This window comes from Gossypium raimondii, chromosome 11 (genome assembly GCF_025698545.1).
Source record: "Gossypium raimondii isolate GPD5lz chromosome 11, ASM2569854v1, whole genome shotgun sequence".
Classification (NCBI taxonomy): Eukaryota; Viridiplantae; Streptophyta; class Magnoliopsida; order Malvales; family Malvaceae; genus Gossypium; species Gossypium raimondii.
In genome coordinates, this window is record NC_068575.1 from 42747951 (window position 1) to 42775845 (window position 27895).

Sequence of the window (27895 nt, forward strand, 5' to 3'; positions counted from 1 at the left end):
CCCTAAAACGCTGCACACTATTGGACCAATTTGAAACAAAAATAAAAGGTGCAGTCAGATTTAGAACAAATAAATAAGTTAATTTGAAAAGCACCATAAATCATGAGGACTAATGGCGAAAATAGTCCATTTTGAACCCTATATACTCCCATTTTAAAACCCAAAAATCAATTCCCTTCTGCCATTTTTGTGGTGTGCCGCAACTCCTCTCAAAACCCCTCCTCTGCCGTTCCAATTTCCTCCCTTTTTCGACCAGATAACGGCTAACGAGAGCGCCCAACGAATCTCTCGACGGTAAGTCCTCCTCCCCTCACCCTTTTCGTGTTTTGTTTTAAGAAAATAAAAAGAAAAGAACCAAAATAACTTAAAAAAAGGCAGTAAAAGAACAGAGAAAAATAAAACAAAATCCTACCTTCAAAAGTATTTTTCTGTATATTTCCTTTTTTATTTCGGTACAAAAATTTTCTCCCCTTTTTACATAAATCCATTGGCTTTTTATAGCCTAAAACCTCTTTACAATTTGTTGTCGTATATTCAGTCATTGCTACTGTTTGTGGTTTGTTGCAGGTGACGAACGTGCATGGTGGGTGTGGGGAATTGCTGAACGTGGGTGGAGACGGTTGCCATGACGTGGGCAGTTGCTGCGGCGCCGATTTGCTTCAATGTGCTTAGGGTTTCTGCTATACCCTGTGTTCTTTTGGGCTAACAGGCTAGTGCTAGCAATTTGGGTTGTTTGGGTATTGGGCTTGTAATTTGGTTATTGGGTCGGGGTGTTATTGGGTTTAAAACTGGGTCTGTAATTTATTGTATTTTTATTTTAAGGTTTATGTATTTGGGCCCAGGCTAAAATGGCCTATTACAAAACCGATAAAAAATAAAAGAGATATCGCATCAAATTATGTATTAAGGTAATGAAAATTTGTTCCAAAAAAGTAAAATCATCTAAATGTGGGCCGCCTAACCCTTGCTTTAGGAAAAGGAGAACTGAATTGGGCCGAACATTGAAGGAAATTTGTCGCTTAATCCTTGATTTTTTTGGTTCATTGGTTCCGACTAGACACATCCATGGGTAAGGCCGGCAGTTCGGCCAGTTCGAAAAATTTTCAGCCCGCCTCTTAAGCTCGGGCCCAGCCCGGCCCAAAATATGGGCCTAAAATTTTGCCCTGGCCCGGCCCGGAAAAATATCATAAGCCCGATCCTGGCTCGGCCCGGCTCATTTTTTAATAAACATTAAAAAATTATTTTAAAAATAAAAAAATAAAAAAATTTTAAAAGTATTTTAAAATTAAAAAATAAAAATAAAAAATATATATTTATTATATTCGGGCCGGGCCGGGCCTAGGCCTCATTTTTTACGAAGCCCATATTTCGGGCCTATATTTTTACCCGAACCCTCCCATATTTTGGGCAGGCCGTCGGGCCGGGCCAGGCCACCCGGCCCATGGACAGCTCTAGTTCCGACCACCCCGTGTCCACGATTGTTTTGCACTTATGAACACGACGTGGCAGCTTGTAATTGGATTTTTGTGAGTACTAAGAAGCGCCGGGCCTCAGGACAACGCATCAGGCTGGTGTTGGATGTATGGTTGATGAGAAACGGTGTCGTAGTTATATATTCATTCTCAGGAGTAAAACTACAATAATTTGAGAACAGACCGGAAACGATCCGCAAAAATGGTGCACAGCGCCTATGATTCCTTCCAGCTCCTCACCGATTGTCCCACTAAGATCGACGCCATCGAATCCTACGGCTCAAAGCTGCTGCTGGGCTGCTCCGATGGTTCTCTTCGAATCTACGTTTCTGATTCCTCCGGCGCTGACCGATCTCCACCGTCCGACCCGCACGCGTTGCGGAAGGAACCTTACGCGCTGGAGAGAACCGTTGCAGGGTTTTCAAAGAAGCCTCTGATTTCAATGGAAGTACTGGAATCGAGAGAGCTACTGTTATCACTCTCTGAATCGATCGCGTTTCATCGGCTCCCCAATTTAGAGACCATTGCTGTGATCACCAAAGCTAAAGGCGCTAATGTCTACTCTTGGGATGACCGTAGAGGTTTTCTTTGCTTTGCTAGGCAAAAGAGAGTCTGTATTTTCAGGCACGACGGTAAATTCTTTGAATTTCTCCTGTTTTCTCTTTTTTAGTTACCAATGAATTAATGTTTCAACTCTTTTAATTTTTTAGTTTTTCAATTTATTTTTTCTATTAAAAAGGAAGGGAATAAAATCCAATGGTGTTTTTGAATGAAAATTGAAAAGCAAATAACAATTATTTTTAAATGTACTATTTCTGTAAAACGAATGCATGTTTTTACTATAATCTAGACTAATTTATTACAATTGGTGTGACATTTGAATAATTTGCTTATTTTTAGTTAATTAGGGTTTTTCTATTTAACAACTTTTTGATTAATCAAAAAGCAAACAGCAATCAAACTAGCCATATTGATGTGATCTCTTGATTCAGATTTGGTAAATTTGTTTTGTATTGTCGGAATTAATGGTTATTGCCTGCCGACTGTTGAATGAAATTGATACGAAAATTAATGTGCAGGAGGGCGAGGGTTTGTGGAGGTGAAAGATTTTGGTGTACCAGATACTGTAAAGTCAATGTCATGGTGTGGTGAGAACATATGTCTAGGTATTAGAAAGGAATACATGATATTAAATGCCACAAATGGTGCGTTGTCAGAGGTGTTTTCTTCGGGGAAGATAGCACCACCTTTGGTCGTTGCTCTTCCCTCTGGGGAACTTATTCTTGGGAAGGTAACAACTTAGTTTCATAATTTATTTTAAACATTATGGATCTTTTAGCTAGCGAAGAGTAATATCAAGTGTGGTTCCTGCTGTCACTTAGGAAAATATTGGTGTCTTTGTGGATCAAAATGGAAAGCTTCTTCAAGCTGATAGGATATGTTGGTCAGAAGCTCCTGCTGTTGTTGTCATTCAGAAACCATATGCTATCGCTCTATTTCCTAGGCGTGTTGAGGTGGGTGTTACTAAATGCTAAAAGAAAGGGGTTTTTTGCTTGTCTTAATATTTAAGCACTTTCACTTATCTATGCTTTGCAGATTCGCTCTCTTCGAGTTCCTTATCCATTGATACAGACAATTGTACTCCCCGGTGCTCGTCGTCTTACGAAAAGTAACAATGCCGTTGTTGTAGCCTTAGAAAAATCTGTTTATGGACTCTTTCCTGTTCCTCTTGGTGCACAGGTATTCCTATTTCCTAGTATACTTAAGAAGTTTAATGTTCTCTTATGGATCTTGATCCTTTTTCTTTATGCTTTAACATCACAGTTTGCCCTTATTTGAAGTTCTTTGATTATTGCATTAAAAGGTTCCAACTTGCATTGCAGATTGTCCAATTAACAGCATCTGGAAATTTTGAAGAAGCACTGGCCTTGTGTAAGCTGCTTCCACCAGAAGATGCAAGTCTTAGAGCTGCAAAGGAGGGCTCAATTCATATAAGGTGGATTTTTCCTCATTAGCAGTTATTGTTATGTGCGGTTATATCAAGTTGAATAAGAAATAGTGAATTATTCGCAAAGCTTATATTATCTTTAAAACCACATCATCATTGTAGTGCACATGGTCACACCTTTATTTTCTCAAGAAATCATAACAAAATACTGCATAAGAAACGTCTGTTTCTTACTTGAAAACTGTATTTTCCCTGGCATATGATCATAATTCAACTGGTTATTCAGGCTTATTGTATGTTCCTCAAGTGATACATTCTGGTTAAATGTTCATGTTTCGCAGATACGCTCATTATCTTTTTGACAATGGGTGCTATGAGGAAGCAATGGAGCACTTTTTGGCATCTCAAGTGGATATTACTTATGTTCTTTCTTTGTATCAGTCCATTGTTCTTCCCAAAACAACCGCAGTTCCAGAGCCAGAGAAGCTGGCGGACCTTTCTCTGGACGCTCCACAACTTTCACGAGGTTCATCTGGAATGTCAGATGATTTGGAAACCTTCCTTCCACAACTAGCAGAATCTGATGAGAATTCTGCGCTTGAATTCAAGAAAATGAGCCATAATACTCTTATGGCTCTTATTAAGTTCCTACAGAAGAAGAGATACAGTATTGTAGAGAAGGCTGCTGCTGAGGGAACTGAAGAGGTAGTTTTAGATGCTGTTGGGGATAGTTTTACATCGTCAAGGTTTAAGAAATCAAATAAGGTGAGGCTAGTTTCACTTTTTGTAAATGACACTATGTTTTGTTACTGCGAAGCTTATTTTGTGATTCTATGTCAATTCATACATTAAAATTTGGATTTATGCAGAAGTGCAAATTCTTTTGACAAAAACCAACTAAAGTATTTGCAACTTCAATCATGATACGTTGATAAAAGAATCTTGCAATGATTTTCTGTTAATGTCCAATATCTTTTTCCTCCAAAATTGCAGAATATTTATATCTATTATATAAATTGATGATCTAACACTATGTTTTATCTCTTAGGGGCGTGGTAATGTTCCAATTAACTCAGCTGCTAGGGAGATGGCAGCTATACTGGATACAGCCCTCCTCCAAGCTCTGCTTCTTACCGGACAATCCTTAGCAGCTGTTGAATTGCTGAAAGGTCTTAACTATTGTGATGCAAAAATATGTGAGGAGATCCTTCATAAAGGGCATCATTATGCAGCTCTTTTAGAACTTTACAGAAGTAACTCCATGCATCGGGAGGCTCTAACACTTTTACATCAATTAGTAGAAGAGTCAAAATCAAACCAATTGCAGGCTGAACCCATCCAAAAGTTCAGTCCTGAGGCAATTATTGAATACCTCAAGGTCAGATTATTAGTTAGTAGGAAACTTGCTCTTATTACGTGTTGGGTTGGATGTGGTGGATAAAAGGAAACATAAAAGGACTAATATGAGAAGATAATGTTAATTTTGGGTGAGTTTGGATAGGCGGTGCATTTACCTGTGGTTAGTGTAAAAGCAGCGGTGGCGGTGAGATTAGATACTGTAGCGATACTGTAGCGTGAGACAAAAAATAAGTTAAACGCACCGCACCGCACCCAATCGCCCATCCAAACCCACCCTTTGTTATGGCTTGATTTCTGGACCATATTCTGTTAGCACTATATATATAATTGCTTTTATTTGATGCAATATTTATTCCATGGTCAGAAGAACATGCTGTAATAAAACTTCTATATGCTGAGTACTTTGTCTTGTTTATTTGCAGCCTCTCTGTGGCACTGATCCCATGCTTGTACTTGAGTTCTCAATGCTTGTTCTTGAAAGCTGTCCAACACAAACCATTGAGCTTTTTTTGTCTGGAAATATTCCAGCAGACTTGGTCAACTCTTACTTGAAGCAGCATGCTCCAAACATGCAGGGCAGGTACTTGGAGCTTATGCTTGCCATGAATGAAAATGGGATCTCAGGGAATCTGCAAAATGAAATGGTAAAGCACTTTTTGTTTGTTATGAAACTAACTTATTTCAATTGTGTTCAAAGCCACTGGAGTTCTCATTGTTGCCATTTGCATTGCTGATAGTTCAGCTAATATTACTAGTAATGACTAATGTAGGTACAAATATATCTCTCTGAAGTACTTGAATGGTATTCAGAACTAAGTGCTCAACAGATATGGGATGAGAAGGCTTATTCTCCAACCAGGAAGAAACTATTGTCTGCATTGGAAAGCATCTCAGGATACAGTCCTGAGGCTTTGTTGAAACGTCTTCCTCCAGATGCTCTATTTGAAGAGCGTGCGAGTCTGTTGGGAAAAATGAACCAACATGAGCTTGCTCTATCACTATATGTTCATAAGGTAGTTTATGGCTTTGGTTCATTTGGTTTCCTTCTTAAGAAAGATGGCTAATATAAAAAGCTAAAAGTTGTTGAATATTTGATTGATCTAAGGTTACTACAGCTTATTTTGTTAAAACAGTTGCATAGGTATTAGTTCATTGATAACGCCAACTCCCCCCCCCCCCCAATTTTTTTTTTTAAATTACTTGTTCTTCATTGCTAATATGCTCCTAGTAAATTGATTTCTCTTTATCTTGATAGCTTAATGTACCTGAACTGGCACTGGCCTATTGCGATCGGGTTTATGAGTCATCTGTTCATCAACCACCAGCAAAATCTTCTGGCAATATATACCTCACTCTGTTACAGATATATCTGAATCCTCAAAAGACAACCAAGAACTTTGAAAAGAGAATTACAAATTTAGTATCATCCCCAAACGCAAGCATCCCGAAGATTAGTTCAGCAACTTCATTTAAAGGTAGAGGAGGACGAAAGAAAATTGCCTCAATAGAAGGTGCAGAAGATATGCGTATTAGTCCCAGTAATACTGATAGTAGTAGGAGTGATGGTGATGCTGATGCTGAAGAATCTAATGAGGAAGGAGGTTCTTCTATCATGCTTGATCAGGTACTTGATCTTTTGAGCCGAAGGTGGGATAGAATCAATGGAGCTCAGGCACTTAGACTGTTACCCAGGGAGACTAAACTACAGGTATGTCCTAAAATCTTGTGTCAATTACAAAGCTCCCGATGCAGTTGCATCTTAGTGTATATAATCGTTGATATTTAACTTGTCTTCTGCCTGCAGAACTTGCTTCCATTTCTTGGACCTCTTCTGAAAAAATCCAGTGAAGCATACAGGAACTTCTCTGTTATCAAGAGCTTGAGGCAGAGTGAGAACCTACAGGTACGTAAATTGTTTAAGTGCATAAAATAACTTGTATACTATACATCGTCATAAATGTTGTTGGCTCCTTGGAAAGTACTCTCTTCTTTATTTTCTTTCATTCAAGCATCTATCTGAAGTTGTATTTGAAACAGGTTAAGGATGAACTCTACAACCAACGAAAAGCTGTAGTGAAGATATCGAGTGACAGTATGTGCTCTCTCTGCAACAAGAAACTGGGAACAAGTGTATTTGCCGTCTATCCAAATGGGACAACACTGGTCCACTTTGTTTGTTTTAGAGATTCACAAAGTATGAAAGCAGTATCCAAAGTCTCACAACTAAGGAAGCGATGATTTTGAGTCTCTCCATACAGTGGGACGGTTGGCTATTATTTATCACAAGATGACACTCAAATGCCTAGAATCAGTTTTGGAGGCATTTATTATTTCTAAGAGTTTTAACTTGTGAATGGTGAAAGAAAGCAATGCTTCAAGTGTGACTAGGCCACCAGCAACAGGAAAGGGAGCATGGCTGTCATTTGTGTGAATGTAGATTCTAGTATACTTTTTTTTCCTCTTTCCCTATTGTTTCAAAGACTTCATTCCAGGTACTCCCGATGGATGATCAACATGGGTTTTGGCACTTTTGCTGTAAGCACAATCACAGTATATTGGGTTTGGTGTAAAAATGCTGTTCATTAGATTTCAATTTTATCGCTCTCAGTCCAGTTTAAAAGTTCTAACACTGATGCTGGCAAGGAAGTGTTGTACCGGAGGCAGGAAGCAACCAGTCAAGAATTTGAACTCTGAAATGAAACAACAGAACAGAAATGCGTAAGAAATCGAACTTAATTATCAACTTAATTAACCATAACCTTGTCGGCAATCTTTGGTCAATTCAAACTCCTTTTAGCATTTTAGCTTTTTCCCAGCAAAGACATAAACAACTACTCCAAGTCTAGATCCCTCCTTCGGAGGTTCAGTGTGTATGGTTTCGACATCAAAAAACTTTCTTGAAAAATACAGATTCCTTTTTCCACCTTCTCGAGTGTGCCATAATGAAAGCCATCTTTTCACATCCTCCGTTCAACAGAAAACGTAGCGTTTGGATCAACGGCTCGAACAAATGAGCATGATAAACCACGTCGGAGGCCAAAACAATATCAAATTCCCGCCCAATAACCTTCACGTCATCATCCTCTCCCCACCTCAATGGAGCCACGTTGACGGTCCCACCTTTTCGAGCTACTACGTCAGCGTTCGCGTCAACGTTGAATTGAAGGTTGGGGACGACTTGTGGCAAGTCTGTCACCGTCACATTAGCTCCGAACATCACGGCTGCGGAAATTCCGACGAGCCCAGTACCGGACCCTAGCTTAAGGATTTTCAGTTTCCGATCATCATTACCTCCACTGGTGGACAAATCAGTTAGGAGGTTTTTGTTGGGGTAACGGCGGTGGTTTTCAAGGAGCGTAACAAGCGTCGTAGCGGCTGGCCAAAGCTGGAAAGAAATCCCTTCCGAAGGAAGCTGCCTAATCACCACCGTTGACTCGATCGAACGGATAGAATGTTGTTGCAGTTGTTGCGTCACTGCACCGTCACCTAGCATGGTAAGGCTCTTCCCTTCATCTTCTTCATCAGGCAAGATCATTTCAGGGGGATTTATATAGTCTTCATCGTCTTCTTGTGTAGCCATTTCTTTTGGACTCCGTTGCTTTAGCGCCGCCAATGTCACAGAGTTCTCCCCTCCATTTTCAAAGCTAGTTTGCTTATTAGGGCTCGTCCAGGGCAAAGTCTACGACTGGATTATTATATTATTTAAGTTAAAATACGTTATAAATCTCTATATTTTTTTGTAAAATTTTAAATATAGTCCTTTTAATTTTATTTGTAAGAATTTAATTTATTTTTTAGAATTCAAAATTTAAGTCTAAATATTAACATTATTAAATTTGTTGTATAACATTTTGAAATAAAAAAATTTTATTTGATAGCATATAACTAAAAAATGACGTAATAAACTTGAATTTAACAAAAAAAATAGTAATGTTTGAATTATACTTGTATTTTTAATTTAAAAGTAAAAAGTCTAAATTGTAATTGTATGAAAATTATAGACTTTTTCTTTGTCGAGAGAAGTATATAGATTTAGGGTGTGTTTGGGTGAGAAATTTGTAAAATAATTTCATTTGTATCAAGATTTTCAAAATTCTAAATATATATTGAAAATTTTCAAAATTTTTGAGTAATTTTAAGAGGAAATTTTATAGCTCAAATTTTTTTAGATTCCACTTAAATAGGTGTTTTTCAAAATTCTTTCTAATTTTATTTGACTAATACATATTATCCCACTATAAGATAAAAACTTAAACTACAAAAATTATTTTTACTTCATTATAATATATATTTTAAATTTTATTATATTAAAACTATTTATAAAATTTTACAAATATAACAATATTTATATTGAATGTTTTTATATTATTTATTTTAATATAATTATTATTTTTTATAATTATTTTAAATTTATAAAATTCCATTAACCTAGTTTTTTTCTAAATCAATTATTTATCCAAATAAAATAATTAAAATCTTAAAATTTTAAAATTCTTCATTTAAGCATGCTGTTAGAGAATATATTAACCTATTATTTACTTGCCAATTTCTTAATTTATCTAGTTACGTTATTACTCCGTTGCTTACGCTGGGAGATTTTTTTTTTAAGTAGCGAGATTTTCAATTATTTTAAATTTACTTAATTAATTAACCTTTTAAAATAATAATTATCTTTAATTAAAAGAATGTTAGAATATAATTATTCATACATTATATAAAAATTTATAAAATTTAAATATGCAAATAATTTTTAAATACATCATTTACAAATTTAACAATAATGAAGTACACTTGTATTATAATGATGATGTGGTAACCTTTTTTTAATAAATGAGTACAAAAGTGAATCGACCGGATCATATGAGCATTTTCATTTAATATTTAAAGAGGTTGTAATAATAAATTTAGTTTTTAATGTTGATTTAGTTATAATTTTTTTATTTTTAAAATTTAGTTAAAATATTTTTATTAAAAATTGATTGGATTTTAAAATTTTAATGGCATTGACGTGACAAGTGGCAACTCGCAGTTCATGTATGCTTCATAAAAAATAAAAATATATATTAAAATATTCAACAATTTTTTAAAAAATTTAAAAGATTATCCACATTACAATGAAATACATGTAGATTGTTATGTGAACTGTCACACGGTGCCATTAAAATTTAACAGTACATAAAAAAATAATTTGACTAAAACTTAAAAATTAAAAACCAAAGTGATGAAGAAAAGAGTTAAAGCCAATATGACAAAATAAGTAAATATTAAGGGTTAACTTTGCCAATCATATATGTGAAATTTGTCGAGAGAGTAACCCATTAAAATTCCAACAGTACAAAAATTTATTTAAGCTCAACTAACTCAACTTATTGCAAACTCTCTCATGCAACTATAAAGATTCAACTCTCCTACCAAAATTTTCTCTTGTGAAAACTTAGGGCAAATTAATAAAATAGTTTGTTTACAACATAAAAACACTCGTAAATATTCCTAACAATGAATGGATATTTTTTTGATACATTAGAAAAAATACAAAACAACTTAAAAATGAAGCAAACTCGAACTCGAAATGTCCTCTTGGAAGAACAGGATGAGACTCGTTGCTGGTTCCAACAACTCTACCACACCCTTCACCATATCTTAAGCAAACCCAACAAAATGATCTACACATCGGTAGCTTGATTGAAATGAAAGTGAAATGGTAGTTAGATATGTTTGATGTGGTGGCATGAATGAAACTTGAATTGGTAAATTGAAATAGAAGTGCTTATAATGCTTTGTGTTGGTATCCAATATGAGTGCAATGAATGAAAAATTTTGATGTTGAAATGGTGCCAATGAGGCATATTGGTTAGAAGTTTAGGCAATGTTTTAAAGTGTATTTTGACATGTTTGAATAGGTACATCATTGAGTATAAGCATTGGCATGTGTTTGGAATGTTTGAGTTAGGTAAATTGCATGTAAAGTCACTTTATGTTGCACACGGTCTAGTACACGACCGCGTGTCTCCACACAAGCTAGTGACACATCCGTGTGACCATTGTAGGAGGTTAATTTTTGTTCCACACGGTCTCAGTTAGATACACATCCTAGCCACACAGCCGTGTGAAATTTTGTTGAATTGTTTTATTTTTAATCCACACGGCTTTAGTGAGATACACGGCTTGGATGTACAGTCGTGTGACCCTTATTTACTAAAATTTCTATACTTTTTGTTAAGTTTACAATTAAGTCCTTACATGTTTCCGGATTGATTTAAGGGCTTTTGTAAGCCTGTTTGAGACCCGATTTGACTATGAATGGTATGAAATGTTTGCATGTAACCTTTTAAGTTTAAACATGTTTACGAATGTTGTAACACCCCTAACCCATATCCGTCGCCGGAATAGGATTAAAGAACATTACATGAGTTTACAAAACAATTTCAATTAATTCATGTCAATTACTATTCATATCAAAAACCAATCATATTTAATCATAATGTCCATTGAATGGGCCCTTGAGACCCAATTTATGCTTTAGAAACAAGTAGGGACTAAATCAAGAACTCAGAGAATTTTTCGCAAAATCTTAAAATTTTTCTTAGGTGCAGGGGACACACGCCCTTGTGGCTAGGCCGTGTGAGCCACACGGCCAAGTGACACGCCCGTGTCTCAGGTTGTATGGGCATTCGATGTGAGGCACACGACCGTGTCCTAACCTGTGTCCATACCCGTGTAACTCTCTGACTTGGGTTAAATGGCCAGCCACACGCTCGTGTGTTAGGCTGTGTGGACAATTTAATTTTCAAAAATTAGGTGCAGGGGTCATACGGCCAAGTCACACGCCCATGTGTTAGGCTGTGTGACACACATGGCTGAGATACACGTCCGTGTCTCTGCCTGTATGAGCAATTCAAATCATTCTGTTTCTTAAAATTTAATATGCAAGGGACACACGGCCAAACCACATGTTCGTGCACATGGTCGTGTGTCACATACGGCTGAGACCCACACCCGTGTGGACAAAATAAGACTATTTCCAAGCCTCATTTCTCACCAAAATTTGCTTTGCACCTACATTAACATTTTAACACATTCCCAAACCAATTCAAAACATTTAAATCAAGCCAAAACCAATTCTTATGCATGACATATCATCACATATTTTCAAGTGACCAACTTACCAAATTGGTCAAATATTCATTTAAGCATATTTATACCTAATATGTATATCAATTCAAGCACACAAACACATATCAACATAATATGGTCTCATACACATATACATCAAAACTTACCATCACTAGCCATTTCAATGGCTAATTACAACCAAATTTAATATGCCATCATTTGCTCAATTTAACCTATACATGCCATTATACTAAGGGAACTTTTACTAATTATACCAAAATGAACTGAAGGATAGTGTGATCTTGCTCCGACCCGCTTTCAACCTTTACGAGCTTCCGAGTACTATAAAACAGAGGAAATAAGACAGAGTAAGCATATTATGCTTAGTAAGTTTGTATAACGAAAAATCAACTTACCAATCATTTATATTTAAGATAAGCATACAAAATTTATCCAAAAAAATTTGGCAATTTGTCTAAACACATATAATCTCAAGAAACTTGTTAGTCAGATATTACATATAAACATCAAGAATCAATGATGAGCTCATCATGTAATAACTTTCATAAACATGTGCGTTTCATATTATATTTCCATATAACATGTGCATTTCCATAACAAATCATCTTAAGTTCAGTTTAACCATGTCAGAGCTTTACCCGTTGAATTTATTTGAAATATCGATGGATACACATGTAGTACACTCGAAGTGTACAAAACTGTAATCTGTCAACTCATATTCAGGGGTACCCATTAGGGAACATAATCAGGAAGCACTCTCTCGAGCCATATAACAGGATGCTCATGTAAGCCATGTAACAAGAAGCTTATCCGGGCTATAACAGGAAACTCATAAGAGTTTAAAACAGGAAGCTCATTGAGCTTAATAGGTAACTCCGAAGGGTTATTATCAGGGAGCTCCGGATAGCCATATAACAGGAAGTTCAAGCGAGCCATATCAGAAAGCTCATGAAGAGCCATATATCGGGACGCTCATAAGAGTTGCGGTATGTTTGCAATACATGTAAGATCAATACTGATCATATAACAGGACGTTCACAAAGAGCTGCGGTATTTCCGCAACACATGCAGGATCAATACCGATCAGGATGCTCGTAGGAACCATGTAACAAGAAGCTCGAGAGGGCTTATAACAGGACGCTCTTTCGAGCTATAGTGTGTCCGCAACATATGCAGTACCACATCTAATACGGGAAATCTTGTATCCATCAAATTTTATTTATTCAAACGGGACTTAACATTTATCGGGTATTATTGGATATGTGACTGATTTTCATACATAAGACATTTATACAATTCACACATATACAACATTCAATTCAAACATATTAATATACATAATTTAGTTACACGAGCTTACCTCGATAATTGTTCGTGTTCGTAGGCTACTAATCTAATACTTTTTATTTTCTTCGATCCAATTCCAAACTAGGTCTAACCGGATCTATATGGGTAAATTTAACTCATTTTAATAAAATTCACATTCAATTTTATCCAATTCACATCCTAGGAAAAATTACCATTTTGTTCCTATACTTTTAATAAATGGCGATTTCGTCTCTAGGCTCGGAATATGAAATTCATGAAATTTAATCCTTATTCCAAGCCTAACCAAAATTTTCATATAACATTTACAGCCCATTTATTTTACAAAATTCAAATTTTTTTTATAAATTTTACATATTTTCAATTTAGTCCTAAAATCACAATTTCATGAAAATTTCCTTTCCAAAAGTTGTTTATCTATCAATAACCTTTCATTTTCTACCATGAATTTCAAAATTTCAACATACTCATCCATGAAAAAAATTTTATACTTTGATAACTTTGCAAATTGATCCCCAAAATAGATAGATTAGGCTAGTACGATCTCGAAAATATAAAAATTACTAAAAATGGGACAATAATTCATACCCAATTGGGCCAAAACAACTTGCTTGAACTCACTTTCTCTTAGCTAGGGTTTCTATGTATTTTAGTTTGGGGAAGATGATGAAATAAGATGATATTAGCTTATTTCCATCTTTAATTAATTTAATTTCCAATTTATTCCTTTTCTTTTTCTAATTTTCCATGGTTGAATCATCATAAATATCTACTAACTCCATTTAATGGTCTAATTGCCATATAAGGACCTCAAATTTTAAATTCTATAGCTATTTAATCCTTTTAACTACTAGAACTCAATTTTTTTCATTTTATGCAATTTGGTCCTTTCTATAATTAAACATGCAATCAGTAAAATTTTCGCAACAAAAATTTCATACGTTATTTCTATCATAATGTAGACCATGCAATAATATTAAAATAATTTTTCTTTCTAACTCGAATTTGTGGTCCCGAAACCACTGTTTCGATTTCACTGAAAACGGACTGTTACAAATGTTATGTGTTTCGTTATCTATTGTGGCATCCTATAGCTCGGGTCCAGCAACCAGATTAGATTAAGGGGTGTTACAAAACACATCTCGCACAATAATTTCAACACCAGTCAATGCACAATATCCATTGGCACTATTATGGTCATGTGTTTGTAACCTCTTTTTATAAGTACTGTCAGAGCCAAGCCCTTGAGCTCCTAGAAGTGGCCACACTTCCACTCATATAGGTAGATCCCATCGAGAGTGTTCTCGTAATTTTAACACTCTAACATATCTATGTTATAGGTTTATTAAGAGTATGATACTCATCCTTCCCCTATCATTAAAAGTACATATCACTTTTTATCTTGGGATGATATATTATATATTATTTTATAGTGCTAGCAATCACATATTAATGATGTACTTTGTCTCATTGAACTCAAGACTTGACGTTATATCAAGCGTTGAGTTAAGCTTCCATCATGGGTGACTCAAATTTTATAGGCTTGTACCTCATCCTTAAATTTCAAATTTTCAACATAGCTATGTTAATTATCTATACCACATGGTGAAACTTTATATTTATTTGTGTCTTGAAATTCACAAGACCAACATTATCCCCACCATGTTCAATTACCCATTCTTTTGCAAAAGAATGCTATCAAGGATATCCTTTCTACTATTGTCAAACTATAGTGATCATTTTATCTTTTCTTATCATGAGAATTTCATAATTGACTACTTTATTTATTTCTTAATATCCAAGAAATTAATTTCATAATCACCAAATATATGAAATTATACATCATTTATTTTCACCAAGTAAGTTGTTGTAAAGAGGCCCCAAATCCCTTGTAAAACTAGACAACATATTTGCTATTTGTCATAGCTTCTTTTCAAAGTCAATACATGACTTTAAAACTTTTTATTTTATTTTTACATTCATAGTCGAATAACATTATTTTTCTCAACACACCATATATAGACAAGGGTGTAACATACATAGTCATATTAAAGAACCATCAATTGTCCAATCAAGTGACTATTAAATCATACATTTATTCACCTTTCACCATGGACATTATCAATTATTTTCTTACTATGATCAAAATCATGTTCATCACATGAATGGGTCAAATAACATTCATATTTCTATTTCATACTTACGAGATCTTTGATTCATGGCTTCCAAAATAAATTTCAAATTTTACTACATCACAAATTTTTATAGAACCACGAAATTATAGATCATATCCAAGCCATATATTAAAAAAAGAACACATGCACCATCGTAAATATGCAAAATATGATCTTGATTTCAAATATATGATTATCATGTTATATATTCTCACTAAAAGATTTGGTAGCTATTCAATTTTATTATATAAGCCAATGTTTTCCACTATTCTACATTGACTAGAAAAATTGACCATGCATATGTATATGACTTATTTCATTTCTAGTCAAAACCACTTGACCCAAACTTAATAGCATAGAATAAAAATGTGCAATCATATATAAAACTCATTTAGCTTATGGTTATTTAACAAAAATAACAACCAAAATTATTTATATTATACGGAAAATGATGTTTCACCAATATAATCCAAATGTTAGTTTTAATATCATGATTTAAATTAAAAATAAATTCATATATCAAATTTAATACATATCATAAAAATAAATAATATTTTTACTAAAAATTCACTCACAAATTGGATGGAATGAATTACATTTCAATTTTTTAAACTTATTGTTTATTTATAATACACTAATAGGTGCATAAGTGACTTTTTAAATGACATCACTTTTCAAATTACACTTTTTGGTTTCAAGAGATCATTTCAGCTCAACCTTTTGAAAGTAACTGTTGAATTTAATAACACAACTTTTTGACTTAGAAAGGTTTTCCTGATTGGTCATAATGCTTCTATTAGATAGAAACATGTTTAACAAATGTTTGAACCATGTCATCACTATTCAAAATAAAAATATTGTTTTGATGCATTAATAGATCATTTCCCAACCGTGCATTTTCATTCCATTCATGCATTCTATCCATCTTCTTTCTTTCTTTTTTGTTGCATGATATATTTTACATAATTTTATATCAATCATAATCATGCATCTTAAAAAGTTATGTAGACAATGAACTAGCATTTATTTTTATTTTTTTGTTAAGTAATTGATGCATAAAACACTCACTTCTTTTGCATAATGCAAATCAATAAACAAATAATAATTAAAATTAAATTCATGGAATAAGAGTAAAATAACAAATTTAACATACTATTTATTGCAATTAAGATTTCTTCTATATCAAAATTTGACAAGATCATTGACCTTGATGCAATCATGGTACCATGCTTGTAATGGCATGTGAATGCACAATGAACAGACAAATTTTCTTTAATTTCTCATAAATTGTAAAAATAGAACTTTAAAATTGTTGGAGTGTAGGATAAAATGAACTTATGAGAAATTAACGAAAACTTCAAGGCATGTATCCATGTCACTTTTTTTAATGTTTTATTTGCCCCTATCTATATTATAGTATGTAAAAAAGTTACTGACAAATGAACCCCGATGATACAATAAAATCCAATGACTATCTACATTTTTCATTGACGGACAGTCCACTGAGCACTGAACGGAGCATAGTAAGGATATCAATTTCTATAAAGAATTTTTGTAGTAATTCTTTATAAAACAATTTAGAAATATAAAATATGGTGGGGGAATAAAAGAAACTTTATTTCTGTTTTTTTTAAGTGTGCCACACAAATAAGATTTTACTCCTATTTATAAATTTTAACAGATAAAATAAAAAGAAAAAAAAGAAGCAAATATTTGTATCTGAAGCTCTATCTTCAGAAAAATTGGAGTTTGTTCCTTTCCCAGGGAGAAGATCTATTTCCTTGTGATATTCATAATTAAGGTGATTAGTGGTTTAGAAGAATTTTGTACAGGTATTGAACATTTGATTTAAGAGTGAGTGGTTTTTTAACAACTAAACGTTTGGAGTTAACTACGAATAAAATGCTGTTACTGAAGCCCAATCATGCTTTAATTAAGCCACCATGTACATGGCCTACCAGAAACTCGTGCAAATTTTTTTTTTTTAATATCAACCAATTTTCGATTAAATATATTCCAGAAATAAACTTTGAGAACGGGTAGGAGTTAATTGAAATATAAGTTTTGTTTAAAATTTTCCTTTGAATTACTTTTAATATTTTATTATTTGTCCATCATATTCAGTGGCGGAGCCAAGGGGACTGGCAGGGGTTTTGGTTTCCCCTAAAATAAAATAAAAAATTCATTTAGATCTTTTTTTTAGAATTTATAAAATTTTAAACTAGTAATGATAAAATTGTACTTTGACTCTCAAAAATAATAAAAATTAGACTTAATCATTTAAAAATTATAAAGATAAAAACTATTAAAATGGTAAAATTATATTTTTACTATCATAAAAATATAAATTTATTTCTAATCCAAAAAAAATTCTCATTGATCAAATTATATTTGTAATTTTCTTAATATATATAATTGACTTATTCAGATATATGTGTGTGAGCAAGGCAAGCCCACCGAACGCATAAAAATGAACAGCAAGCGGAGTCCAAAGCAGAAAATATAGGACGCATCCATCGAAAGGCACAAAATATAAGATTGTAGGCACAAAATATTACAAATTTACGAACTGATATCGAAGGTTTTGCTCGCGTCTTATTCAGAATAGATGCAGTCATGCCGTTCATTAATAATCATCCAAATATTGCAATTTCCATTTTTCTTTTATTACCAAAAAATATATCTGTTATTTTTCAATTTAAAGACAATTGAAGGTCTCGGGTTACTGGATTCAGAGTCCAATGTCCCGACCACTAGACCATGGGACCACCGTTGAATACATGACCACAGACTCATCTATATAAAGTAAATACTAAAAGACAACAATCTTGACGGGAACGTAAAAAGGGCAAACGGTCCGTAAAGAAATCATTATCAGATTGGCATTAGAACATTGTGTTCAAAGATATTTGATAAATATAAGTACTTCAGACCTTCAATTTTGATATTTGAAATTCTCCAAACACATTCAAATGTTTATCTTTCTGCTTCAAAAGTCAACCAAACAAAGTACTTAGATTTCTAATCTATTACTGTGCTCTCAAATGAAGAATTATAACATTTTATACCAATCAGATTCAGGCTAGTCAAGCATGTAAATCCGCGAGGCAACATCTTGCACCAACCAATCGAATCCCTCAAGAAGCCCTTCACCAGTGTATGCACTACACCCTACAATTTTCCAATGCCGAGTTTTATCCATAGATTCCAGGTTCAGCACCTGCACAGCACAATTTTATGACCAAACTCAATGGGCGGGGGGGAGTTCAAAGTACATGACTTTAAACAATATTCACATGCCTACAGCAAACCAGCATTTCAAATACTAGTTTTAGTGGCAGGAAAATCTGTGAACTAGAAGCCAAAAGAAAAGCTCATACTGTGAAATTTAGTCTCCAATCATGCATTTATACGAAACCTTTCTAGCAAACATGCAACACATCCGAACACAACATGCGCAAAATAACTTTGGGTCCTTCATAAATTAAGAACTAAACATCGCATTCTCAGTTTTGCAGTCTAACAAACAAAGACAGAGACAACGAAATTAAAAAATTAACAAGCTGAAGAAGTACTTAATTATCAACTAGTAATCTTACTTTAGCAATTTCAGCTGGTGTAAGAGCACCTTTTATGTCCTGTTTGTTAGCTAGTATCAACAAGGATGCTCCTGATAACCTCTGCAACACAAAGAAAGCATAAGCCCCAGTTTACATTGCACGGCATTAGCTTGCAAGTTTTCGTTTTCTAATATTTATTGCAGCAACCTCAAACTGTTATAGTAAGATGGATAGCTTCACCGAAATGAATATAAGACGTGCATTTGATGGGGAAAAAACAAGTCAAATTAACATCTTACCTCTTCCTTTAGAAGATTATCCAGTTCCATTTTGCAATCATCTAATCTTCTAAGATCTGAGCTATCAACAACCCAAACCAAACCATCAGTTTGCTCAAAATAGTTCCTCCAATACGATCTTATAGTTCTTTGACCACCTACATCCCATATATTCAAAGTATATCTGCCGAAACCCAAAACCAAATCTAATTCAACATTACAAATCATAAATATAATGAAGAAAACTAAAAAAAGAAACAACCCAAAATTTTTTATTTTCAAACACTTGGTGAGCTCAGGTAGTTAATGATTAGAAATTGTTAAAAAATGCGAAAGTTTTACTTCTGGTATGTGATGGTTTTGATGTTGAAGCCAAGAGTGGGACTAATTACGCTTGTATCCTCTCCGTTAATCTTCAAAACAATTGTGGTCTTCCCTGAATTATCAAGTCCACTGCGCCAACAATTCGGTATAATTGTGAATACAAATTATCGAATGAACAAAAAAAAGAAAAAATTGAAGGGAGAGAAAAATGTGAAACTTACACCATAAGGATTCGCATTTCCTTTTCTTTTCTCTTGATTTTCCGAATGATACTAAGAAGTCCCATTTCTTCTGCTTACGGCAAAGATAGAAAGAAACTAAGAAAATTTTCGATTGATCTGCAGATGGAGAAATTTTGGTTTCAAGATTTTGCGGAGAAGTTGATATATAGCGCAGCACTGTCCTTTGGACGATATTGTTTCGGGATTAAAAAGAAAAAAAAGAGTACATTCCATTTTTTCATTTTCCCTCATTTTTATCTCCTGTTCTTGGTGATTAATTTAGTGATTTGTGTTTTAACTAGATCATTGGACGTCCACAAAGTGAGTAAAAGAAAATTTATGTAAAAAATTATATTTGAAAATTAAATAATATTTAAAGAAATGATTTTTTTTTTCTTTGTAAAAAAAAAAAAAAACAGCTAATCCTTTCAAAAGAAAAGGTTCCGATTGTGTAGATAGTGGATAAGTTTTAATTGGGTAAAACATTTCTTCAAGTCTTTCATAATTTCCGTATTAAGCAATTTAATCCTTTAAAAAGCAACTAAGTACGATTAATAATTATATCAATGCTTTTCATCAATTTACCCTAATGGAAGAAAAGATAAAACAAAAAGATACGTATCTAAGATTTCTTTTAAGATATATACACAAATTAGATGCTTGAACATTTGATAATTGATACATAAATGCTTAAAAATAAGCATTGAACTAGCTTGTCAAGTTTCATTAACATCTATTTCCACATTCGTTTCATTTATGTTTTCACTATTTAATTTTTAAAAAACAAAAAGCAAAAAACCTAAGAAATCTCCCCTTGCATAAAACCTTAACTCCTGTATCAAGACAGAAAAAGAAAAATTAACTCATTTTTTCCATTAAGATATACCCTCTGTTTTTAACCTTTGTCCTGCAATTACATCAGCATTTTACAAAGTAAATTCTAGCAATGAAAACCATTAAATATAACAACAAAATTGAAGGGTTTTGCTATATCAGTTTGCCAGGGCAACGGCTCTGGAGATTGGTGATCTATGCTACAAAAGTTGAACACTGCTTTCCCTTACTCCACCCTATCCTGGCACCTCGTGTTTTCAGCTACCAAGGGTGGGTGTCCTAATTTGTTTTCCCCTTAACTCGAAAGCCTGGGAGCCTTGAGCAGATAAACATCTCTCACAAATCCTTTCCCCAGTTCACCTATATTTCTCAACAAATCAACCGGATATTTTCTGTCCGTCTCTTCCTCTTCTCGTTCTCGTTTCTTCCAAAAGTATATGTATAAAATTAGAATTCAAAACAATTTGCAGATTGTTTTACATCACAAAATACTATCATTCAGAAAAACAATGCGTCATTCATCTTACCTTTGACCGTTCCCATGTTAGACCGATAGCATCACCTCCTAATGAATCATACCATAACTTCAATCTGTTGGAGAACCCTTTCTACGGAAGTAAAGAATATGTAAGCACAAAAGATTGAGATGCTAAGATCGACATCTAAGCTTTTTTCTTAAATACTTACCTCTACATCTCCAACAAAGCACCTTAGTGGATCAAAGTTTACCATTAGCTTGGTTTTAAGTTGCTCTAAGCTGCTACCCTTCATATCAGAAGGCAATAGGAAGGGGTGGAAACAAGTGCTAGCATTGCCATGAGCCACATGCCGCCCTGACCAGAACAGTATTTATATTACTAATAATTCCACAGGAAGAAATTGATAAAATCAAACTAATATAATAGTGGTGAAAACTGAAAACCTTTGCCTCCAAGGAATATACCTTGGTCCAGTTCAGATGTGAAGAGGAGACGTTTTGGGTAAGGTAATCTATCTCCATGGAGAAGTATTACAGCATCATAGAGGCTCAGTGGAGTTCGGAGAAGGCACTGCAAGCCAAAAATGGCCAATATAAGTATAGGTTTAGAAACAATGCAATAGCAGAAAAACAGGAATGGAAAACCAAAAGTCAATAACTGTATAATGCACCTCCCATCCACGGGAATCAGTCTGATTTTGCAATATGAGTTTTGTCAACAAGCTTGCACTGCTTCGAGCATAAGCCGCCAACCTTTTGAGCTCCTTTTGCATAAAAAAGAACACATTAGTTAAAAGATATAAGCAGTTCTACTACTACTAGTACTAAAGCCTGAAGGTAAATGGAGTTAATGCAACCAAATTCAATTCAAAGGGATCACTAACCAATGGATTTGGTGAGCATCTAGTCCAAGCTTCAGATGCCTTGTCATAAGCAGTAGCCAGGAACATGGCCTTGCTTTCGTTTTGGGTGTTTTCTTCGTAAGCTTTTCTACTTTGTGTAAAGTTATCCTAGACAAGCAGCGTACAAATTAATTGCTGCTTAATAAAGAACACACATGAAAGAAAAACATCATATACTCTTAATAATTAATCATTTTCCGAACTGCAAAACTTACATCAATCTCTTTCTCATCATTTTGGCTCAGATCACCATTTATATCAACAACCAATGGAGAAAAAGCCCAATCATGTTCAGCTAGTAGTCGCAAGAACCTAATATTCAAGGTATAAAAAAGGGAAAAGCAAAGGAACATTAACTGTCAGTTTATGTAGTCCCTTCACAGCAGTTTCAAAGTGTTGCTGAATCAATCAACAGCAAAGAGCTATATACGTCACCTGACAATGTCTATAAAATAGGATACATCCTAATCATTTTATAATTATAGTAATTGTAACTTCAATATATTGCAATAGCAAATCCCATATTAAATCAAAACTAGAAATTTATATTCAAGCACAGCTTAACCATACAACATAATGTGGTTAAGTATGGCACAGGTTTACTACCTTATTTGCATAAAATAAGAAAACTTCAAGATCTATTTCAAATGAAACTTCAAAGTGACAGAGAGAAGTCAACCTTAAAAATCCAGTGATCCGCGAACAGGGAACATTAAATGGTAGAGGCTTCAAAAAGAGGTAGGCAACTAATAGCTCAGCAGCCTCTTCTGCCAAGCAAGCTGAAAAGAGATGTGAAGCAAGCCACCGTTTTGCAATCCTTCGCAAACATTAAAACAAAATCAACATGATTAAGGATTCAGAATCTTTTCTTTCAACCAGATAAAATAAATTTCAATAATTAAATCCAAAAGAAAGAACTCTACAAACTAAAACGAGTCAATTTGGCACCTAACAACCGGCCCAAATATCGGGTAACGAAACTGTAATCCATTTATCATGCTTGCATGTTGACTACGAACAAAAAGCATTTTATCAGCAGATGAAACCCGCTTCATTTGGTCACCTCCAACTACAAAGAAATGAAATCTGTAACTCTACATGACAATAATTCAAGAATAAAGAATTCATGTATCAGGATGAGAGTTCATACTTTCTTTATTCACCAGGCTTAGGCCTCTCTCATGCAAAATTCTAAGACGAAATGCATATCCATCCATGAAAACATCCACATCTTCCTCAGTAGCAGTACATGTTATCCCCCAGTTATCCTGAAGACTGCCGTAACACTTCATTAACTAGATTTTTCAAAAAAAAAAAAGAAACATGTTGATATATTTAACATAGCCTAGGGATAAATGCTGCTATAATGACTTACCTTTCTGCAATTTTCAGAAGGAAAACTGATTTAGTTTTCTCAATTAAGACATCATCCATTGGCCAATTCCCAGAACCTTCCAACTAAATCATCAGAAATAAAAATAAATAAAAAATAATTCAACTGTTTGAATATGATGAAAGAGGGGGAAAATGACTTGACGAAATAATAACATGCCTGAATCATAACTTCAAGTGACTGAACACAGAATGGGGTCAAATTATGTAACCTTGCCACATCCACCTTTTTACTTGCCAGAGGATGAGGTTCAGGAGGAAATACAGAAGTAAACCTGAAAGCTGCGAATGTAATAAATTATGCCAAAAATCATGACTGCTTATTCAAACAGAAGGAACCAGTTTATCCTTTGCTTCAAAGCACATGCAGAATATATCCCTTAGAGCCCAACCGCAACAAAATTCCACAAAAGATTTAGAAAAGATCATAAAAGGATAAGCTTTTATAATTAAAAAAAAATACCAGAATCAAGAGGCTGCACACTAGATATCTTCAAGGGAACATCTTCAATAGAACGCAATCGTTTAGACAATTCTTCAAAAGTTCCAAGCAGTTTTGCAGAATGTGATACCGGGTCTGAGAAAATGATATCAATGCATGCATTGCATGAATAACCACAGAAGGCAAAAACAAACAAACAAACAAAAAAGAGCAAGCATTTAATGGTTAATACGATTACCTTTACCATCATGTAGCAAACAGAAATCAAGCTGATCCACTACTGGGACAATATCCTTTTTCGATAAAGAAAGATGGCGTCCCAGTAAAAACTCAATAATTCTTTTTAAAATGAGATGTCTTGTCCCCTGCTTGCTCTCCCATACTAGAAAAAAGGGGGTAGCAGTCAAGCTAAACTTTCCAATTTGGATTGAAGAATGGAGTCTGAAGGGGCAATTACACAACTTAATTCTCAAATCAGCCAATACAGGACCATTACTTTCTCACCTGTGCTTTCTGCAATTTTACCATCTTGAAATCTCCGAAGCTCAGCCTTCTCACCCCAAAATTTTCGAAACATGAGAGCCTGTTGCAGGAAAATGAAGATTAGTCCAAACTAGATGATTCGAGCAATCAACACAAACTTATCAATAAAAAGAAATGAAAACAATACCTCGTCTTTCTTTTCAGCATTTGGGCCAATATCTACAACCCTAAAAGCCTTCTCTACAGAGCTCACTGAAATTCCAACAAATAATGGCTCACTATCAAGTGCTGATAAGCCCTGGATTCATGACCTAGGATTAGAAGTAGAACTATAAAAAATTTTAAAAAATTAAAGTCAATCATAGATTCTGTACATTTTCAACATTAAAGTCCGAATAAGTGTTCCTCCAAATAACACGAATAAACTTTGCTCTATCAGTCAATCCTTGATTAAGCAGACTGTGTACATCCTGCTCATACACTCTCCAACATTCCTCATCCAAGCAAAATCCCAGAGAATAAACCTCACTATTTCCTTTCAAGTTCAATCTGATAAGTACAAAGATATAAATAGTCATTACAAGAGGTAAAAATAGTGATAGATTGCCTTCAACAAGCATCAAAAACACAAGTAGCGACAAGAATGCATCAATTGAAAGAGTGGTTGCTTCAAACAGCTAGGCTCCAAGAAAAAGATGCATTCAGTAAGATAACAAATTATTTACTTCAAAATTTGAAAATATATATATATCAAATAACAACGGCAAGTTGATCAGGGAAAAAGCATAATCTCTTTCTTTGTTGATTCTATCAGACCAAAACAGAATGTAAATATAAATAAATAATATCTGGTATAAAGACCTTCTAAATGCTCAAACACAATTATTTTATAACAATAAACAGAAGGAAACAAACTAATTACAGTTTACAACCTATCATTTTCTTTGAGACAAGACGAAACAAAGAAGGAGCCATCAACTTATTGATGCATACCTAATGCAATAATCGTATTTAGCAGCATTGTCGATCTTGGTTGTGAAAATTTCCTCACATCCACCATCTCTGCATTTTTCTAAACACCTAAGTGTTAACGCAACTTCATCTTGTAGCTGATTGTAGGAGGAAAATATACTTCGTATTAGAATTCCATCCAATCAGAATAAATCAGAAACTTAAAATTTGTCTTCAATTAAAGAAGTAAAGTCAAATATAGACATGGAATCTTTTGAAGAGTGACATAATTTTAGAAAATCGTCATATAGGTCTTCCAACCATAATCACAAGAGGATACCTCAGGATAAGCAACACTTGATATTCTGAATGCCAAATTGAAGCGGGTTAAAGAATTAAGCTGCTCATTTCCCTGTTCAAAAACCCAAGGAATTAACACAATATGTATTGTACATCCATGTAAAAATACAAGGTAAGAAGGTTAAATCGGAAACTCATGAACTAATTAGCATCTCCAACCAACATTATGTTACATCTTAAAAAGTATCTAATAACGGTAAAATTTAATAGCATAAAACATTTACAAGGATAGCTTTTCAAGGATCATATACCAAAAAGTATGAAAGCCAATGAAAATCACAACAGACCTTAGAAGAAACATTCTGGTCTGACATTGGAAAGTAAAGCCCATGCTTCCACAATGGATGAGTTTCTGTGGAACAAAAACAATTTGAATTTCTAACTAAATTTGATGATTAGTGTTCCTCTACAGGTATATATTAAATGCTAAAAGCATACCAATAAATTTCAATGTGGCACGAAATATCCCCATTGGCATCATATCACGGTTAATCTTATTTTTGGCCACAAGGTACGACACTATAATAGATATTAGAAACCCATTTAAGCAATCATGAACATATATCGAACTTCTCAACCGAGCCCAGACCTGCACCAACAATATACCAAAATTTCAGATGCAATGCCATGAAAACTCAATGTTTAAAATGCTTCAAGTATATGGCATAATACCTTCAGCAAGATTAAGGCCTCTCCCAATTCCTTCCATCCAGAAAATGTTTTCTTAATAAAATTTGACTTCTCCTCTAAATACATGTCTTCCAATATGCTACAATTATATATTGGTGTAGGCTGAGGATCATCCCCTTCATAAGATTTATAGACATATATTATCAGTATGAAGAGATGGACATTCACCGTACAGCTCAAGGGTGGGGGGAGGGAGGGAAGAACTAATGGCCATGTATTACCTGCATTCAGAGCTCGTACATTGTTCCGCTTCATGTTCAACTTGGAAAGATCAAATAGGGATGTTGCTGTGGGAATTATTCTTATAAAAAGCCCAGGAACTTCACCAAGGTTTGCAGCTACAATGCCATTATTTAAATTTGACTAAATCAGGGATTTGTTCGAAAGTTTAGGGAACTGTCAACTTGTGATAACATGACAAAGGTGATTTTATTGGGAACTCAAGTAAGAAATAAACCTGGATAGACAACCAATACAGGTTTCCTAGCCTCGTTTTGCAAAGCAGACCATTCAACCTTCTGAATTGATGAAGAGGATTTCAAGTGCTTCTTTATAACACAGAGGTAAAGGCACCTTTTAGCATGATACCGGTAATTTAGGTAGTCTTTCTCGTGGAAACATTCCTGCCATATTTTAAAAATTGTTAAACAGCAGCACCTTTGACTTTGTATCAATGTAATAATCTGACCGATTTAAAGCCATGGTAATAATTTCGAATTCATCAAACGAAAAACAAAATTGAAGCATTTTAAGTAATGCTAAGCAAAATTGAACGCAATAAACTAAATTATGAATTGACTTCTTAAATGCTACACGTTAAATATATGCATTACAATAGAATACTATAGTGAATAAAACATTGCAAATTGTAAATAATCTTACCTTTGGTAAGCGGAGGAGAAGATCAATATTAACATCTGGTTTTGCTATGCAGCCTATTGAATAACTACCACCAATTTCAATAGACTTCGGCTTCTTAAATTTAAATTCGGCTTTGTCTGCACCAATATCTCTCACAAAACCTCGAGCCCAATCCGCGGTAACCTTCAAAAATCTTCCATCACTATTCCCTTCCCTCTATTTATGAAAAAGAAACCAAAAACAGAACTAATTAAATAAAAATTTAAATACCTGAAGGCCTTCAGGAATTTTATCTATGGCGGATTTGATGGCGGAAACGGTGTCGTCGACGAGCTTGGTAAGTAGAGACGAACATTCGAGACGAGCCTCCTTTAATAACTCTTGAACTTTGAAGTCCATAGAGTCAATGCAAGTTTCAGTCTCCATTGCTACTTGTGTAAAGAGATGAGAGTTGGCCAGCTAGGGTTTAAGTCGAGAGCAGGGTTTAAACTTTAAAGTTGAACACGTTCTTTATATTTTATTTTATTTTATTTTTTGCCAATAAGTTAAACACGTTACTAAAAGATTGAAACAATAAAAGCCCAAAGTTCATACACCTTTAGAAACCGGGTCAAGTAGGACTGCTGTAGCCCTTTCTTTTATCTAGTTACGTGACAAAGGCCCAATATATAAGTCGAATGATAATAGCTGCTAAATACTTGTATTT

General features: G+C 34.2%; 3 protein-coding genes and 1 non-coding gene across 7 annotated transcripts; 1 reads left to right on the plus strand and 3 right to left on the minus strand.

Annotated features, from left to right (window-relative positions):
• Positions 1-1579: 1579 nt before the first annotated feature.
• LOC105803801 (vacuolar sorting protein 39) lies at positions 1580-7372 on the plus strand. The gene is made up of 12 exons (XM_012636203.2): positions 1580-2104; positions 2552-2763; positions 2855-2986; positions 3069-3212; positions 3356-3468; positions 3762-4185; positions 4469-4798; positions 5202-5423; positions 5550-5792; positions 6035-6487; positions 6584-6682; positions 6817-7372. Exons 1-12 carry the CDS (start codon positions 1675-1677, stop codon positions 7015-7017), a joined length of 3003 nt encoding a protein of 1000 aa, XP_012491657.1. The 5' UTR covers positions 1580-1674; the 3' UTR covers positions 7018-7372.
• Positions 7373-7498: 126 nt separating this feature from the next.
• LOC105803802 (uncharacterized) lies at positions 7499-8543 on the minus strand. Its single transcript, XR_008190913.1, has one exon. It is a non-coding gene; the product is annotated as an uncharacterized LOC105803802 (transcript).
• Positions 8544-18273: 9730 nt separating this feature from the next.
• Positions 18274-20069, minus strand: LOC105803800 (ADP-ribosylation factor-like protein 2). Its single transcript, XM_012636201.2, has 5 exons — positions 19797-20069; positions 19594-19704; positions 19273-19435; positions 19013-19093; positions 18274-18633 (listed from the first exon to the last, which is right to left on the minus strand). The coding sequence occupies exons 1-5, from the start codon at positions 19859-19861 to the stop codon at positions 18496-18498; spliced, it is 558 nt and encodes a 185-aa protein (XP_012491655.1). The 5' UTR covers positions 19862-20069; the 3' UTR covers positions 18274-18495.
• Positions 20070-20648: 579 nt separating this feature from the next.
• On the minus strand, positions 20649-27681 carry LOC105803799 (uncharacterized). Of its 4 annotated transcripts, none has more exons than XM_012636200.2 (26): positions 27460-27681; positions 27211-27372; positions 26786-26951; positions 26550-26666; positions 26311-26444; positions 26077-26227; positions 25926-25990; positions 25619-25690; positions 25321-25436; positions 24702-24876; positions 24515-24625; positions 24349-24427; positions 24083-24226; positions 23866-23979; positions 23563-23684; positions 23386-23468; positions 23161-23285; positions 22959-23079; positions 22690-22827; positions 22226-22322; positions 21993-22118; positions 21780-21872; positions 21574-21679; positions 21318-21463; positions 21158-21238; positions 20649-21054 (listed from the first exon to the last, which is right to left on the minus strand). In XM_012636200.2, exons 1-26 carry the CDS (start codon positions 27613-27615, stop codon positions 20926-20928), a joined length of 3129 nt encoding a protein of 1042 aa, XP_012491654.1. In that variant the 5' UTR covers positions 27616-27681; the 3' UTR covers positions 20649-20925. The 4 variants fall into 4 exon arrangements, with proteins under 4 accessions (XP_012491654.1, XP_012491652.1, XP_012491653.1 ...); XM_012636198.2 differs by having other exon boundaries at positions 21553-21679; XM_012636199.2 differs by having other exon boundaries at positions 21768-21872.
• Between the last annotated feature and the right edge of the window lie 214 nt (positions 27682-27895).

Bases quoted from the DNA above. Each gene is read 5' to 3' on its own strand.
- LOC105803801 (XM_012636203.2), top strand. From the start codon at position 1,675: ATGGTGCACAGCGCCTATGATTCCTTCCAGCTCCTCACCGATTGTCCC. The intron at 2,105-2,551 runs GTAAATTCTTTG...ATTAATGTGCAG, and splicing joins CTGTATTTTCAGGCACGACG to GAGGGCGAGGGTTTGTGGAG. The intron at 4,186-4,468 runs GTGAGGCTAGTT...TTTATCTCTTAG, and splicing joins GGTTTAAGAAATCAAATAAG to GGGCGTGGTAATGTTCCAAT.
- LOC105803799 (XM_012636197.2), bottom strand. From the start codon at position 27,615: ATGGAGACTGAAACTTGCATTGACTCTATGGACTTCAAAGTTCAAGAG. The intron at 24,227-24,348 runs GTGAGAAAGTAA...CCTTTTTTCTAG, and splicing joins TAAAATTGCAGAAAGCACAG to TATGGGAGAGCAAGCAGGGG. The intron at 21,680-21,767 runs GTTATTGACTTT...TTTGGCTTGCAG, and splicing joins GATGGGAGGTGCATTATACA to TGCCTTCTCCGAACTCCACT.
- LOC105803800 (XM_012636201.2), bottom strand. From the start codon at position 19,861: ATGGGACTTCTTAGTATCATTCGGAAAATCAAGAGAAAAGAAAAGGAA. The intron at 19,705-19,796 runs GTAAGTTTCACA...TTGTTGGCGCAG, and splicing joins GAAATGCGAATCCTTATGGT to TGGACTTGATAATTCAGGGA. The intron at 19,094-19,272 runs GTAAGATGTTAA...TTTGTGTTGCAG, and splicing joins ATAATCTTCTAAAGGAAGAG to AGGTTATCAGGAGCATCCTT.